The 15,211-nt window shown below is 30.8% G+C and overlaps 3 protein-coding genes and 2 long non-coding RNA genes across 6 annotated transcripts; 1 reads left to right on the plus strand and 4 right to left on the minus strand.

Moving 5' to 3' along the window:
* The first annotated feature begins 257 nt into the window (after positions 1-257).
* LOC145764200 (synaptic vesicular amine transporter-like) lies at positions 258-2,988 on the plus strand. Its single transcript, XM_082575809.1, has 9 exons — positions 258-372; positions 571-939; positions 1,096-1,272; positions 1,439-1,575; positions 1,727-1,883; positions 2,091-2,238; positions 2,323-2,489; positions 2,638-2,774; positions 2,891-2,988. The coding sequence occupies exons 1-9, from the start codon at positions 258-260 to the stop codon at positions 2,966-2,968; spliced, it is 1,485 nt and encodes a 494-aa protein (XP_082431935.1). The 3' UTR covers positions 2,969-2,988.
* Positions 2,989-3,117: 129 nt separating this feature from the next.
* On the minus strand, positions 3,118-3,692 carry LOC145763859 (uncharacterized). The gene is made up of 3 exons (XR_014288463.1): positions 3,553-3,692; positions 3,274-3,370; positions 3,118-3,196 (listed from the first exon to the last, which is right to left on the minus strand). It is a non-coding gene; the product is annotated as an uncharacterized LOC145763859 (long non-coding RNA).
* A 711-nt stretch (positions 3,693-4,403) lies between these two features.
* Positions 4,404-5,895, minus strand: LOC145763396 (uncharacterized). Of its 2 annotated transcripts, none has more exons than XR_014288419.1 (4): positions 5,806-5,895; positions 5,539-5,727; positions 5,372-5,472; positions 4,404-5,242 (listed from the first exon to the last, which is right to left on the minus strand). XR_014288419.1 is itself a non-coding variant. In XM_082574835.1 (4 exons), the coding sequence occupies exons 2-4, from the start codon at positions 5,689-5,691 to the stop codon at positions 5,165-5,167; spliced, it is 324 nt and encodes a 107-aa protein (XP_082430961.1). In that variant the 5' UTR covers positions 5,692-5,727; positions 5,806-5,895; the 3' UTR covers positions 4,404-5,164. The 2 variants fall into 2 exon arrangements, 1 of the variants encoding a protein (XP_082430961.1); XM_082574835.1 differs by having other exon boundaries at positions 5,372-5,452; positions 5,527-5,727.
* Positions 5,896-6,539: 644 nt separating this feature from the next.
* On the minus strand, positions 6,540-10,210 carry LOC145753114 (tyrosine-protein kinase JAK2-like). The gene has a single exon (XM_082569514.1). It carries the CDS (start codon positions 10,180-10,182, stop codon positions 6,754-6,756), a length of 3,429 nt encoding a protein of 1,142 aa, XP_082425640.1. The 5' UTR covers positions 10,183-10,210; the 3' UTR covers positions 6,540-6,753.
* Positions 10,211-11,082: 872 nt separating this feature from the next.
* On the minus strand, positions 11,083-11,855 carry LOC145753124 (uncharacterized). Its single transcript, XR_014283822.1, has 2 exons — positions 11,583-11,855; positions 11,083-11,369 (listed from the first exon to the last, which is right to left on the minus strand). It is a non-coding gene; the product is annotated as an uncharacterized LOC145753124 (long non-coding RNA).
* Positions 11,856-15,211: the final 3,356 nt, after the last annotated feature.

The following is a 15,211-nucleotide window of genomic DNA, read 5'->3' on the forward strand; positions in this document are numbered from 1 at the left end:
TTTACAGATTGTTTTACTCTATCAATACAGCTAGTAAAAGAAAATAAAAATTGGTAACAATGTTAGCCTAAATTTTATATACTATGGCAAGCTATCTAAAAAACAGTAGAAGTGTTTAATTTGTTTTTAGAACATTTTTTTAAATTTTACACAACTGGAAAAAAATAATTTAATCTAAGTAGATTGTAGACGAACAAAAGTTTTAAAAATTGTTTAACAATTATATCAACAACACGGATGCTATTTTTGTATAATAAATGGCATTTGAATCACTAAAAAGTAAATGGGATACAATTAGAAGTTCAAATTCATTGGCCATATGTATCGTTTACACTACATTAATGATTGATAACATGTTACTGACAGCAGTTGGTAAGAATATTTATATTTAAAAATTTACGTAATAATATCATGTAAGTTAATCATGCCCAGCTTATATAATAATTAATATGCTATGGTAATACTTAGTAATTCGCAATATATATATATTTTATTTTAACAAACAAAAGTTATAAATATTATAATGTAATAAATATCATCTATTGAACCATGTTTTTACATATATTTCAGTACCCATTTTACCCGAGTTTTTTTACGATAAGCACGTGCATGAGGAATTAATAACTGAAACGACCAAGAAACCAACCAACTTCCTGTTGAATTTCACACAAAATGTTTTCAATGTAACCGAATACCAAAATCTTACACAATTTGAACAAGCAAATTCTACAACCTCTGCAACTATAACAAACCCAGATTGTGTAACGAGCGATGCTGACAAATACTTGTTAAAAGAGAATCTCTACGTTGGGATTCTTTTTGCTGCCAAGCCAATAGTTCAGTTGCTAGCCAATTTTTTAGTGGGACCAATTTGCGATCGATTTGGTTTCGGTATTCCTATGTTTGTTGGATATGGAATTTTAATTGCATCTGCTACACGTGAGTAAAACAGTAAATAGGTTTGCTTTTGGAAAGCATTAATTTGTCGTACAAACACAGTACGACATTTAAATAAGGGAGACCTTTGATACTAACTTAAGAAAAAATAACGTTTCAAAACTGTTAAATAGATGAAAACTTTTGTATAATAAATAGTATTTGCATTTGGAGGAAATTACACAGTCCTAATCCTAGCCCGAGGAATTCAGGGAATCGGGTCTTCCTGCTCCTCAACCGCAGGACTAGGGATGTTGGCGGAACGCTACCATGACGACGAAAAGCGGGGAAAAGCAATCGGACTAGCTCTCGGAGGATTGGCAATGGGAGTTTTAAGTAAGATTTTAATTTTTTCTCATATTTGATATCTGAGTTTTTGCTTTAGTTTAGTGACTGTGCAGTTATTGTTAACTATATTAAGGGCCCTTGTAAATTGTCCTAAGGATAGTAATATGATCCTTTTAACTAAATATTTTACCACTTGTTTTCGTTTAATGAACAGTTGGCGCACCTTTTGGAAGTGTAGTGTATACGGTATTTGGCAAAGAGACTGTTTTCCTAATTCTGGCTGGATTGACCTTTCTAGTTTCAATTGTTCAATTTTTTTCAACAAGGTTAAACACTTCAGCCAAATCGAAAGTAAGAGTAATATTGATTTATAAAAAGTTATATATGTAAGCTAATCTTTGAACATAAAAGTTTACCTTTTTTTACGTAAACTCTGCAGTAAGTTAGGTACAATAAATTGTAATAAAGAAACTAGTTATATCATGTGAAAATACGTTTTTAGACTTTGAATATTACTTCCATCTGGTCGCTTCTGCGCGATCCTTATGTTTTTGTGGCTGCATGTAGTATTACTTTAGCTAATATAAGCATCGGAGTTTTGGAAACTGGGCAACCTATTTGGATGAAAACTACCATGTGTGCAGAAAAGTGGGAGCTTGGTAAGACAAAATTGTTGTATTTGTGTAACTTAGCAGATTAGGTCTTTAAAAGCTTGGAAAAATGTTATGCCAAAAACCTTTTAAGGTTAGATCTATAACATATCATATGTTAAATTTCTTTAACGGCAACACATTTTATCTAAAACCGTCATTTTTTCAACCAAAAGATATTACTATTTCTTGCAAATCAAGCAATATTTTATTCAGGTGTTGCTTTTCTTCCTGAAAGTGTTTCTTACTTAGTTATGACAAACATCGTGGCTATATTTGCTCAGAAGCTACCACGCTGGGTCCTGGCTTTGATTGGGTTTTATACCTGCGTTATCGGTTGCATTGCCATACCATTTGCTAACAGGTAAAGGTTAAAAATAAAAATAAAACTATATTAAATAAAATATATACAAAATATACAACAAACGTTTTATAAATGTTTTTATAGTTTGTTGGAGTTAATAGGACCAGGTTTGCTAGTTGGAAGCGCTGTTGGACTTTGCGATTCCAGTTTCTTTCCGATTGTGGCACATCTAGTTGCAATACGTCATCAAAATGTTTTTGGAAGTGTTTTTGCGATTGCGGATAACGCATTTTGTTTTGCTTTTATAATAAGTAAGAATTCAATTTTCCTATATTAAGAATTATATTTTTTGTGATATTTTGACTAATAATTTTATTAGGGTTTTGGAATCGTTAACAAAGGTTTAAAATTAAAGAATATTTTACAAAAGTCTTTTATAAAACAATTTTTCTTAAACAGGTACATTAAGTGCGGGAGGTGTAATCAGCGTAATTGGATTTAGTTGGTTAATGTGGATCGTCGCAATAATTGTATTCGTTTACGCCCCAGTGATATTGTTTTTACGAAATCCCCCACGACAAAATGAAGAAACTCAGGTACTCGATTTATTTTTAATTTTTCTATCATACATATATTTGATAATATGTTATTATTATTATTTTTGCCATTTTTAAAAACGAAAAAAACACAATAACTTTATGTTTTCATGCAGCCGATTTTGTTCCACAAAAGCGATGATGAATTGTCCATAAACTCATCGAGAAATGGAAGTATGGTGGAATCTCCCTAGCCTATAGCAGACAACAATTCCAAATAAAGATTTAGAAAATCGCTTTACTCAATAGCAAAGATTGCACAATATCATCACAACCTATTTTTTCAAACTTTTGTAACATCATAGTGGACAAAAAAACACAAAATTGTTATACGATATGAGCTCTTGTTTTGTATTTCCTTTTTAATACACAATAAATTTACAATCTAGCAATTTTCTGGTTATCTTGTATGCCGATTTTTTCTGAAAAAAAAAACAATCAACAACATTAAAATTAGACTAACATCTTAATATAATGTTTTGACAAAGCAAGTAATAACCTTAGGTTATTCCATAAGGTCTTCGACGAGGTCATCTAAGTCTTCGAAATCGTTTATTTCGTGAAAATATTGTTTGTTCATTGTGTCATAACAAAAACTTAAAAAAAATAATAATTTAAAGTTTGACTACAAATTTTAATAATATACAAAAGGCAAACACTCTACTATACATTCTACATTTTTGTTCTGTTAAATATTAACTACAAAACACCTTTTAATAAAGCGTAAACTATGCGTAGCTTATATAAAAAACATGTATATTTATTTTTAAATTCTTACAATGGGGTAGGAAAGCGTCTGTTTCTTGAGTGAGCCAGTATTTCTGGTTTCTTTTCTTGTTGTACAACTTCGTTTTCACTTTTTGATTTTAAAATCAAACTCAACAGCAGTATGATAACAAAACACAAATATCTCGACATTTTTGTTTGTTTCCCCTAGCTTCACAGAAAAGAACTTGTATTGAGGAATATAATAAAGACGGTATTATAGCTGCATGAACATATGGTGGAAGTAATATTATTTTCCGTATGCTGTTTATGAGAGTCATAGTGCAAAATCACATCCTCATGATAAGATATTATCCTGTTTAGTCTAGAAGCCTATGTAATTCTTCGGCATTTTAAGAAAAACTGAGTTGGGAGCTTTAAGTTATGGACAACAAATGCAGTTTTTAAATAAATAATAAAATAAATACCTTGTTTAAAAATGTTTTTCGTTTTATTTTAAGTGAACATTTTTTCCAACTTAAATATCGACACGTTAAAGAGTGAAGCCGACATTAGAGGAATTTGTATGGAAAAAAACTGAGTTTATCAATGAGTAAACATAGCCTGATGACGTATGGTAAAAACCCTGTGTCATCGTATTTTGCATATCACATCACAACTTCTATTTTGAAAAAGTAATTTCAGCACAATAAAATTTATGGTATAATTTTATTACTAATTAGCATTTAGCAATAATTATAATATTTTTTAAACTGTGTAAGAGAAAGTAATTTTAATCGGAAAACTTGATAGTTTAAACCCTTAAATATATATTTCAAAAAACAAATTAAACTAAAATAATTTAATAGGCTAATAAAGATCTTAAAAACTGAATTATTTAAATAAAAGTGGTTCAATATTTACATAGATAAAACAAACGCGTTTTCAAAGAACTAAAAAAACTACTACCAAATTCTCCTTACTAAATTTTAATAGCATACTAATAACGTACGTATCATTTAATGAGTTAAATGCCGTTTTTGTGCAATAAAAACTTATTTTATTTAACAAAACAAATTTCTGTATACAGCTACACGATTTAAAACTAATCAAAGTTAACGTTTTTGTAAATTGGTATTAAGCTTTACTATAACATCAATGTTAAGTCAAACATACCACAATAAAATATTTAAAAACCACAAATTTGTGTATTTCAGATGTATACAAAAGGAAAAAACGGTTCGGTGGAAATACCTAAATTTCTATTTTAGATACATATCGTACCGCAAAGCGTGTTTTTCTTTTTAAAAAATATGTGTTCGTCGAAACAGCATATTCAAGCATAATTTTTTCAAGTAAGGTTATTGATTCTCGTTTACATTTTATATAACTTGACAACAATTAAATTAGTTATTTTTTTAATAAACATCAACTTCAGTAACAAAATCCAATGTTACCAACATGTTCTGTTAACACCTAGGGCAACGATAGATATAAATACCAGCGTTTATATACTTAACTTTTATAGCAAAGGCAAACAAGTTGGATTCCCGCTTGGCACATAAAACATGTTGTACCTTTACATGCCTAAACCAAGTATTATGTAACAGTAAACAAATGACAGGTCAAAATATAGCCAAACATGACAGAACTGTAATTTAATTTCCTATAGCTTAAGGGGGAAGCTAGAAATCTAAATATTTTGAACAAAATCTTTCTTCTTGTTTATTGCGATCTTTTGATGGCAAATTTTGATAATATTTCTAAAAAAAATTTTAATAATAAATCATTAAATATTATAAGTTAAATGATGTAAAAAAATTGTCTAAATCATGTATCATGTAAAAAAATGTCTAAATAACCATTTAATAAATTTAAAAAACAATATCTACCAGGGTGATATGTGATGACATTGACAAAAACTTGGTCATATTTGAAAATGCTTCATCCAAATCAGAAGTTGTCCTTTTTTCCTAAACAATCATAAAGTGATCTGAAATAAAAAATAAACATTTGAAAAAATCAAATTCATAGTTAAACTAGATACCATTTTTCGAACATTAAAAACTTGTTTCTTCACAGATACTGAAGAGCTATCGAAATGGAATTCGCGTATTTTTGATTTAGCAAGTATTAATTGTAATTGATTGTCATTTTGTTTCAAAATATTGGACATTATATTTCCTTTTATGTCACTAATTTTCTCTGACATGATCAATTGACGAAAGAAAAGTAGTTTTCTTCCAGTCTGAAATTAAAAATAAACATTAATAAAACAACAAAATATACAGATATTTAACCTCTAAACACAAAAATTGTAAGTTACCTAAAACTTTATCCAAAACAACCACTGCAGTATAGAGTTTCCAAATAAAAATAAAAATTGGTATTCTCCTAATTTTAAGTTAAATCTATAATACATGAATACAATGCGTTAAAGCAAATTAAGTCACAAAAAACAATAATTATTGCAAACGAGAAGCACTAAATACATAAGTAACAAATGAAACCCTAAAGTAAAACAAAAAGGTTAATTGTCAAAATACTTAAAAAATATTGCTCATTATTAACATTTCGCAATGAATAAAAAACTAAAATTAAAACGCAATATGATAGGCCTTTAAATTATTTTAGCCTAATACAAATGATTAATAAAATTTAACATTTAAAACAGAAAAACAAATATTTTCAAGATTGTTTGAGTTAAATTCATTTATACAACAATGACAGTGAGTTTGTATTTTAGAATATTAAATATAAAAAACCAAGTATAGAAAAGCAGTGATAACTATTGCAGTTTATAAATAAGGCCAGGTTTTTAAAAAAAGGGGTTCACACAACATTAAAAAAACTTTAAACAGTACATTTTATTATAAAACACTACTTAAAACTGAAAAAATACAAAATGCAAATGTTGAATTAAAACTATACATTAAATATTGTAAAAAGTAAGAATTTGCAGTTTATCTTATTGTTTTATAAAATTTAAGATATTTTATGAACTTTCTAATTTAATTGGTAAGTTCAATATTAAAAAAATGAAAAATCTACTTTGTTGGTTTTAAAAGTAAACCATTACTACAAAATGTTAATAAATATTGAGATAAGATAAAAAAAATGTTGATCTTGTACTTAAGCACAATAGGTTAATTAATTATAAACCTAATGTAATCAACAACAAGTACAGTTCTGATTACTAAAAAAAACAGCTTTTGTTACCATACTTTAAGTCACCAAAATAAGGAAAAAATATTAATAATTTTTTAATATTAAATCATGGCAAAATAAGGCGATCAAACTCATCCCTTAGATTCTCAAAGCTGATTCTATTGCTCGGTTCATATTCCCAGCATCTTTTAATAAGATGATAGACCTCACCTGGGCATTCTCTTGGTTGCGGAAGCCTCATTCCATTTTTTAACATCTCATGAAAACGTGGCAAGTTGAACATACTGATCTCTCCTATGTCCTTGTAAGTAGGCCGCTTTCCGTAACTAAAAATTTCCCAAGCTGTGATGCCAAACGACCAAATATCGGACTGAAAGTTAAACTGGCGGTGACCGTTACTACCGAGACATTCTGGGGCATACCATTGTGCCGGAAAATCTTCTGACTTTCCCCTGTAGTAATTCTTGTCTTCAGTTAGAAATCGAGAAAGCCCAAAATCAGAAATTTTTATGTAATAGGATGAATTGTAGTTGTCACAAGCAAGTAATATGTTGCGAGTTGCTAAGTCGCGATGGATCAGGCGATGTTCTTGCAAGGCAATCATTCCTTGGGCAATTTGCTTGGAAAATTTAAGTAAACGGTTATACAGGGAATTAAAAGAAATCCCTTTTTTGTTATTATCCATCAGGTAATGAGCAAGGGAACCAAATCTAAGATATTCCATTACAATTCTTAAAGAAGGTTCAGACACTCCCATTAGCTTTACAACATTAGGATGGTCCAACCGGCGCATAGTTTCAATTTCATTAATTAAGTCACCGGTTTGGTGAGTGTTACTTATTGAACGACGCAGTGATTTAACAGCAACCAATTCAGTGCGGCCGTTCTGATATCTGTCATATTGATACAGATCAACAACACCAAAATGCCCTTCACCTAATGGTCTAAGCAGGGTCAAGTTTTTGTCTTCAAATTTACGAACATCTGGAACGATGGCTTGGTTTGGAGGTGGATTACCATTTCTATTAATCAGTTTGACAGGTAAGATATAATCTCTAGTAAGCAACATCCCTAATTCTCGCAGAATCTCTTTAAAAGCTGGACGGGATGGCGGATAGGATTTCCAGCATTGGGTTAACAAATTGCTAAGACTTGTTGATAGAAGGATTTCCGGTATGGGAAAAACTTCTGCCTTTTGGTATCTTGCCTTCATATCTTCATCCTCAAAAATTTTAAACGCATTAATCTGCCTACAGTTGTTGGGTAAAATGCCTCCTGCACAGATTTCACAAACTGTTGTTGCGTAACTCCATTTATCTCCTGCCGAAGTGGGTGTTGAAGATGTTGGTTCACTATCAATGTAACAGAATTCATAACCTAGCCAAGGTACAGGTAAAATAGGTTGCACAACAGCATGAGCATTGCCATGTGATCTGCAAGTTTGAACTCCTGGATCACTTAATTTGACATGTGGTTGTGGCCTTGCCTGCCATAATAGAACATTTTTTCCTTGAATATTTCCATGAGCAAACTTTTTTTCTTCCAGGTAATTACAAGCATGAGCAAGCTGCCATAATACTGACAGGTACCAACTTCCATCTGTGATGACATCTACTTCAGGCTGAGTTTGACTTAAATACTTAGTTATGGACCCTAATGGTACATGTTCTAACACAACAATTCTGCCCATCGTGCCCAGTTGCTGCACGATATGAAGATTTTTTGAACAGTTTAACATAGAAATTGAGGCTTGAAATGATTCGTCAATATGGTGTTTTTGACCAAGTTCGGATCGCTCTTGAATATCAACAGTTTGTTTTAAAACAACAAGTTGGTTAGGATTTTTTTTGTTAGCATGTAAAACAACAGTTGTAAACTTTCCATATCCAAGGTGCTCTTTAAAAGTGTAATCTCCTTGCATAAAATAGTTAATAGAATTAATAGAAGGAATAGGATCGCCAATTTCAGTTGACAAATTTTTATTGTCAATGCAACGACAAATAGTAAGGTTTGTTCTATGATTAATTACTGGTGGTAATAATCTTTCAACTTGAAATGGAATGGATTGACCATAATATTCTCCCTCTGTACAGCACTGTTTAAGGGCATTAAGGTCATCGTGAATATGAGAATCTTCATCTCCAAATATACCAAGCTTGCCTTCTTCATTTCTATCCAGTTTATAATTTCGGATTTCAATTTCTGGCTCGATTTCAGTTACTGCATTTAAAAAATATTCATCATACGAATCTTGACTTTGTCTTAGCACGCAGTCGCCAACACACAACAGCTTTTTGTCTTGAGAATTAATGTAGTCCTCAACAAAAGAACAAAGAATAGGCCCATTGCACTTTAAGGAGAGTAGCTCAACCAGTTGAGGGGACACAACTTGTTTACACAAATAATGATGTGCATCAACTAAAAGTCTGTAATATCCATCTATACAAGAAGCTAAATTTTCTGCTTCTTCAACAGAGGAGAAAGTAAGACTAAGAACGTTTCCATCCAGTTTACTTATGGTGACAATCCACAAAACTTCTGTTCTATGCTTGTTTTTGACTTGCAAACTCATATCTGTAATTTCCATAAAGTCTCCCCACTTCTCCTCCGGCAATGAGGTCATCCTTGTCATAATCCCACAATCACCACCAACACTAACCTCACATTTCCCTTCATTAGTTTCCAGTTCTGGCATCAACTTATACCTCTCAATATTGTTCACACCAATTACCAGCTCAAGGTTGCGAAGATATTTACCATGGAAATAAGCAATGTTGTAGGCTGAGGACAGCCAGGTTTCACAGACTGAAGCAAAATGCTGCAAATAATGATTAAATTTCATTTGAACACGAAAACGATTGCAAAAATTCATAGTTGATAGACCTCGTCTAGACTTGTGTGGCAACAATTTTTTAAAGTGAACCATATTTTTTATTTGATGCAAAGGTTGTTCATGTTCACGAGCTAGGCGAAGCATATCAAGAACTGCAACTCCCAAAGCAGCACCAGTCGCATCTGAAACTGAGGTTTTAATCTGTAATTTTCCTGACAGGTAATCATCTCGCTGTTGATAAAGATAATATTCCAAAACCGTTTCATTCATAATGGGTTTAAGCTGACCATCATTGAATGTTGAGTATCGCTGTGCTTCACAGCGTTTGCCATCGATCTCACACTCACTTTGAAAGGTAAAACGAATCCGAAATTCCAAAGAGGCATCAGTTATTTGTGTTAGTAGTCTTCCATCAGTATCATCACTCTCATTAGAACGATCGCTGAAAAAGTCCAGTCTTGTTTGGGGCATAATCCAGTTGTCATTTTTGCTGTCCTTAATAGCAAACAAAGAAAAGTACAAGGGTGTAATTTTACATTTTTCCGCACATTTAAACAACAATTCATCAACTGTTGAATCATGTCGCTCAGTAAATGTTAAAATACTCCAATTTTTTAGCCGATGATTTAAATTTAAACCAGGTTGATTTTGATTTACAATATTTGGACTAAAAACTTTAACATACACATTTATGTCATCCATTTTATACACATTTATTCAATAACTACTCTCAGGCTCTAAATAGAAATATATACATAACATACTAAGCTTAGATAATAAAATTGTTTATAAGTCACAATTTGGAGCTCTATTAGTGATTAGCGTCGACCGCTAGGTTTAAAGGGGTAGTTTAAATGTTTCTACAGCAATGAAAACAATTTTACGCACCAAAAAGGCGTTTATTAATTTATGAATTAGTTTTTAACCTATAAAAACCGACCCAAATTCTAAAGTTAGCGAGCAAAGATATACAAACACGGTAAATCAACCCTGACTAACTTTTCACACTTCGGTCATATCCCTTGTTTTACGCTAAACTCCTATTTATTTGTATGCCCGTGTAAGGGATAAGGTAAAAAATGTTTTAAATAGGGTTTAAGGGTGTAACTTTTAGACTGGAAATGTTGGGGAATATTTTAAAAATTTAAACCTTTGCCAAACTCTACTCGTCTTTTTTGCAAAACAAAAACACAAATAACAATTCACACAACCACAGGGTTGCCCAATTTTTACTACAAAATTTAAAAAAAAAATTTTTTCTATTATTAGATTATATTTAAATATATTAAAATAAAACGTTTTTCTTATGGTACAAAATATATACAAGGTTTGATACAACTATTTAAAAAAATGATAAATACGTTATATTTTTTAAATATTTTTGCTCTCCCCTTTATACCTTAGCTAACTTTTTAAATAAAAAACTACTAAACCTACTTGTAAAAAAATCAGAAACCTTTTTATTCACTTTATTCAAAAATACAAAAAAGACATAATAAATAAAATACTATTAAACAAAAAAGCACAAAATTGTATGAAATCTTGTAGTACCAATAATAAAATTTAAACACATTTCACATTGTGTCGTTATATTTTGGAGACATTAGATTAATGTTTTTCGCGTTTTTTAGCCTTTGTACTCTTAAACCAACGTATTGTAGTAAAACTTAAAAATTGTGTTTACTTTAAACAATAAGGCAAACATTGAATGACGGAAGTAGGTATGAGAAAATAAAGCTGGAAGCCACTCTAAGTAGTCTGACAGTGTTTTGTGTACTAAGTATGTTATTTATTAACGTTAAGGTAAGTTTTCACAGTCTTCATTTTCATCTGTTGGCACACATGTGTATTGACCAGATTCACTTGAATAAATCCTTGGAATAATACACCTAAAATAAATTAAAAAACTTTTTGTTTAAGTTAAATCTATTACAACTATCAAATTTTTTGGTAGCCAAAATAACAATTCATGAAAGAATATAAATTTAACTTTTACGTGTTTAGTATTAGCGAAACGTAAAAACAAACCAACATTGTTAAAATCTGAATAACAGCCTCCTCGGAAAAACCCAATTAAGTTAGGAAATTAAGATTAATCTTACCTTACTATTACTTCATAGACAAAAAACACAAAAAAGGCTACAATAGTAACAGTTATTGGAAGCCAAAACTGCAATTGAATATCATTTTCAGTCCAAAGCATATCAGAACTAGATTCCGTTGCACCCGTCATTTTAATCTCTTCGGTCACAGTATTCACCTTTGTTAACATAATTACGATTACTTAATTAACCTGGACACTTCGGAAACTGATACATAAAGTAAAATAATTTAATGATTTATGTCACACTTATTATAACTACTGTGCTGTTTAATTATCGTCTTTTTACATCGTAAGTTTTTTTAATTTAAAAACTTTTTTAACAATTTGTCTGAGCCGCAAACAGCGTTATCTATAATGCCCAGAAAAGAGTTTTCATTAATATCCAGTCGGTACTTATCCAACTGAGTTATTTATACTTCCTCTTTAACAGCTTTTCTGTAATACGTGACTCGGCTTCATAGAACAAACTGTGGCAAACTTTGTGGTAATAGTCACGGTCTTATCGCTATAAATATAATTAGATGACGCGCCATATATTGTCTTACTTAAACACAACCCGTTTTATAAGAACAGCCATACAAAAAACATAAAACAATCATATTGTTTTGCAAATACCCAAAAAATACTAATTGAGAAAAAATACATGACCAAGAATATTAAAAATGCCCATTATTAGAAAATAGCTGATTAAGACAAAACTCATATGTGTTTTCAATAACTTTCTTTCTAATAAAAGAAACGCAAAACACTTTTTTTTAACATAACTATTTAATCACATAAAAAAATTTCAGTTGTGGGTTTGTCTACGCCAAATTGTTAAGATGTCGTAAAAGGAGACGATTTTAAGAATATACTCGTTAAAAATAATCGTGTACAAAACTAAAAAAAAGCTGTCACATCTATTTATGCATTTGTATCGAAAAACAAGATTTATCTTATTACCTTGGAGTTAAATTTTCTTATTTATATAGTTCAGAGGTCTAATGGGGGCGTGTTTTTTATTAAAAGAATCTGTTATCGCCAACGTTAGAAACGAATTTCGTGGCATTGGTGCCATAAAAATAATCTGACATAATCAAACTTAAGAAATTTAATTTTTTAAGGTTTTATCGTTCATGTTATTTAATTTAAACTAATTAAACGAATTTTGTATAAAAATAAAATTGTCCAATTTAAAATGTTTATTGGCGAGATTAACCCACATTTTAATTCAAGTGTCAAAGTCACGTTTTAAACAAGCGTAAAGTCTATAAAGACGTAACGGTGGAAACACATTTTACTGGCACTACTTTAGATGTCTATTAAAAGGCCTGTAGGCTTGAAGTTATAATGACATAATTTACTTGGCGTTTATTAAACAACGGTAGTAACTATTGAGATAGTTGCAAAAACTGAATGTCGTTCACGGAATGTGCATAGTTTTATATCAAACAATAAAATTAACGTAGTGGGTATTTGCAAATCGGGCTACAATTAAACTATATGACTATGTTATAAGGCTACAATACTGACAAGGTCAAAATGTAATTTACTGTTCTATTTTTTAGTTGCTAAAAACGTCTTATAGTTATTGTATGGGAAATGTGATCATTGATTAGAATTACAGGTCAACCGCTATGTGTTTGTATACTAATTGCCGGTTGCAAAAGCTAATATAAAATAAATAATGCTGTTGTATGATTAGTTTGTTTTTAAATGAGTACAGGTTAGACGAGTATGTCTCTATCGTAAACAACTTACTAAGAAACTTGCTGTCATTTTTTGTTAACAATATACCTGCGGAAAAGGGAATGAAAACTTTTTGCTGTCATCGATGCGTAAAAGTACTACACATAAACTGTGTGCACTAAACCGAAAAAAAATGTCATAGTCGAAAATAAATACCAAGGTCAATGTTTTGACGTCAATAACAGTTCAAGGTACAATACAGAAGATCGACTAAACAGTAAGAATCAGTTTTAAGTTTTATATTCCATCTACTAAATTCGTATTGTCATATGAAGCGTAAATAAATATTACATTTATTAAAAATCACAGTAAATAGATTCAATTCGTTAATATTTAATTTTTTATAGCTAACATATAGTTACATATAGTCTCGCTAGGCTTTTCATTTAGTTATAAAAATCGAAATCAAGTTGCTGGAATTTTGGTCACAACCACCATTTTTACAAATAAGTTTATATATATTTTTAGTTACGATTAATAACAAAAGGTAAAATGAATAGAAACAAGTTTTAAAATGAGAAACTGTTAGGTTTGAAGGCCTTATGTTGTTGCTAATACGTTCGCCAGGACCCAAGTATAATTTAAAAATCATACCAACCTAGAAATGACAGAACTGGGACACCACATCAAGCAGTTTTAAGCATAATCGTGTCTTGTTTTGTTACTAGACTTCGAGGTTTACAAGTAAATCAACACGGCATGACAGTTTTGTTAACCTTTTCAATAGGCGGTAAATTTAAAACTTCTAAAGAGTAAAAAAATAGTTAAATAAGTTATGTTTAGTAAGCAACATTAAGTTGACTATTTCAGGTTACCTAAACGGCACTATTGAACTTTTAATTACCCGCATTAAAAATACTATGTAACAATGCGTATAGTGTTGTAAAAATAACTGGATTTAAGCAAAAACAAACAAGCGAAAAAGAGCGGATTTGTCAGAAGGCAAAACCAAAACAAGCTGCCCTGCTTTCTTCACTGTAAAACAGTTTTGCTAGAATTACTTTTCAGTTATTGGTGAGTTATAGTAAACATATATAACAAAATAACTGTGTTTAGAATTAGTTAAAAAGTTACCTAAAGTTTAATAACATGACACTTGGACCAGACAAAATTGTTGATTTGCTTAAAAAAAGCAATACAACTAAATCCGAGGAAAAACAACTTCTGGATTTTTGCAACGCATTTTGGAATAACCAATCCATTGATTTGATATTGAATAGACTTAACCGACATGCTGTTAAAACCAAAGAAAAAGTTCGACTTCGAAAAGAAATTTTTAGTCCTACAGTGTATCTTATGACTCTTCAGCAGGCCAAAAAGTCAAAGTTAAATTTGGCCATTTTAGGCGAATGGACGCTGTGTAAAGTTGGTAACACGCAACAACAGAACGTTTCCACCAATGCTACTGAAGCTGTCATTAGCAAAATGGAGCGCCAAGGCTTTACTTGCAGTATCTGGGCGAAATTTCCCTTGGATTTTACTACAACACGATCTGTGTCCCAAACCGAGAATTCAATACAAGATAAAATCGGTTTTAAGGTCAGCAAAAAGTGGTGCATGGAAATGAAATTGCCCGAGCCTACGCGTTGGTATCTGACACACAATCGGTTTATAAAGCAACTTATTTGTATGAAGACCAAATACGAAAATAATCATGTTTTGTGCACACAATTTTTAACCAATAATAAAAAGTTTGTTCCGTTTCCAAAGTTCTTTAAAGAAAATAACATCCAAAAATTACCAAATTATGTAAATAAAGAAATGTTACAGTTTAAGGTTGTCAACCCTGGTTCAGGTCTGAGTAAAAAGGTAAACCACAAACATTTTCCAAAGGTAAACAAACTGGGCGAACCTTTAAAACGATACAACAACAATCGAAGAAACCGACGCAAAGAGGAA

This window comes from Corella eumyota, chromosome 1 (genome assembly GCF_963082875.1).
Source record: "Corella eumyota chromosome 1, kaCorEumy4.1, whole genome shotgun sequence".
Classification (NCBI taxonomy): Eukaryota; Metazoa; Chordata; class Ascidiacea; order Phlebobranchia; family Corellidae; genus Corella; species Corella eumyota.

Bases quoted from the DNA above. Each gene is read 5' to 3' on its own strand.
- LOC145753114 (XM_082569514.1), bottom strand. From the start codon at position 10,182: ATGGATGACATAAATGTGTATGTTAAAGTTTTTAGTCCAAATATTGTA.
- LOC145764200 (XM_082575809.1), top strand. From the start codon at position 258: ATGGCATTTGAATCACTAAAAAGTAAATGGGATACAATTAGAAGTTCA. The intron at 373-570 runs GTAAGAATATTT...CATATATTTCAG, and splicing joins CATGTTACTGACAGCAGTTG to TACCCATTTTACCCGAGTTT. The intron at 2,775-2,890 runs GTACTCGATTTA...GTTTTCATGCAG, and splicing joins GACAAAATGAAGAAACTCAG to CCGATTTTGTTCCACAAAAG.
- LOC145763396 (XM_082574835.1), bottom strand. From the start codon at position 5,691: ATGTCAGAGAAAATTAGTGACATAAAAGGAAATATAATGTCCAATATT. The intron at 5,453-5,526 runs GTATCTAGTTTA...ATGATTGTTTAG, and splicing joins TTTTTAATGTTCGAAAAATG to GAAAAAAGGACAACTTCTGA. The intron at 5,243-5,371 runs GTAGATATTGTT...AATTTTTTTTAG, and splicing joins TGTCATCACATATCACCCTG to AAATATTATCAAAATTTGCC.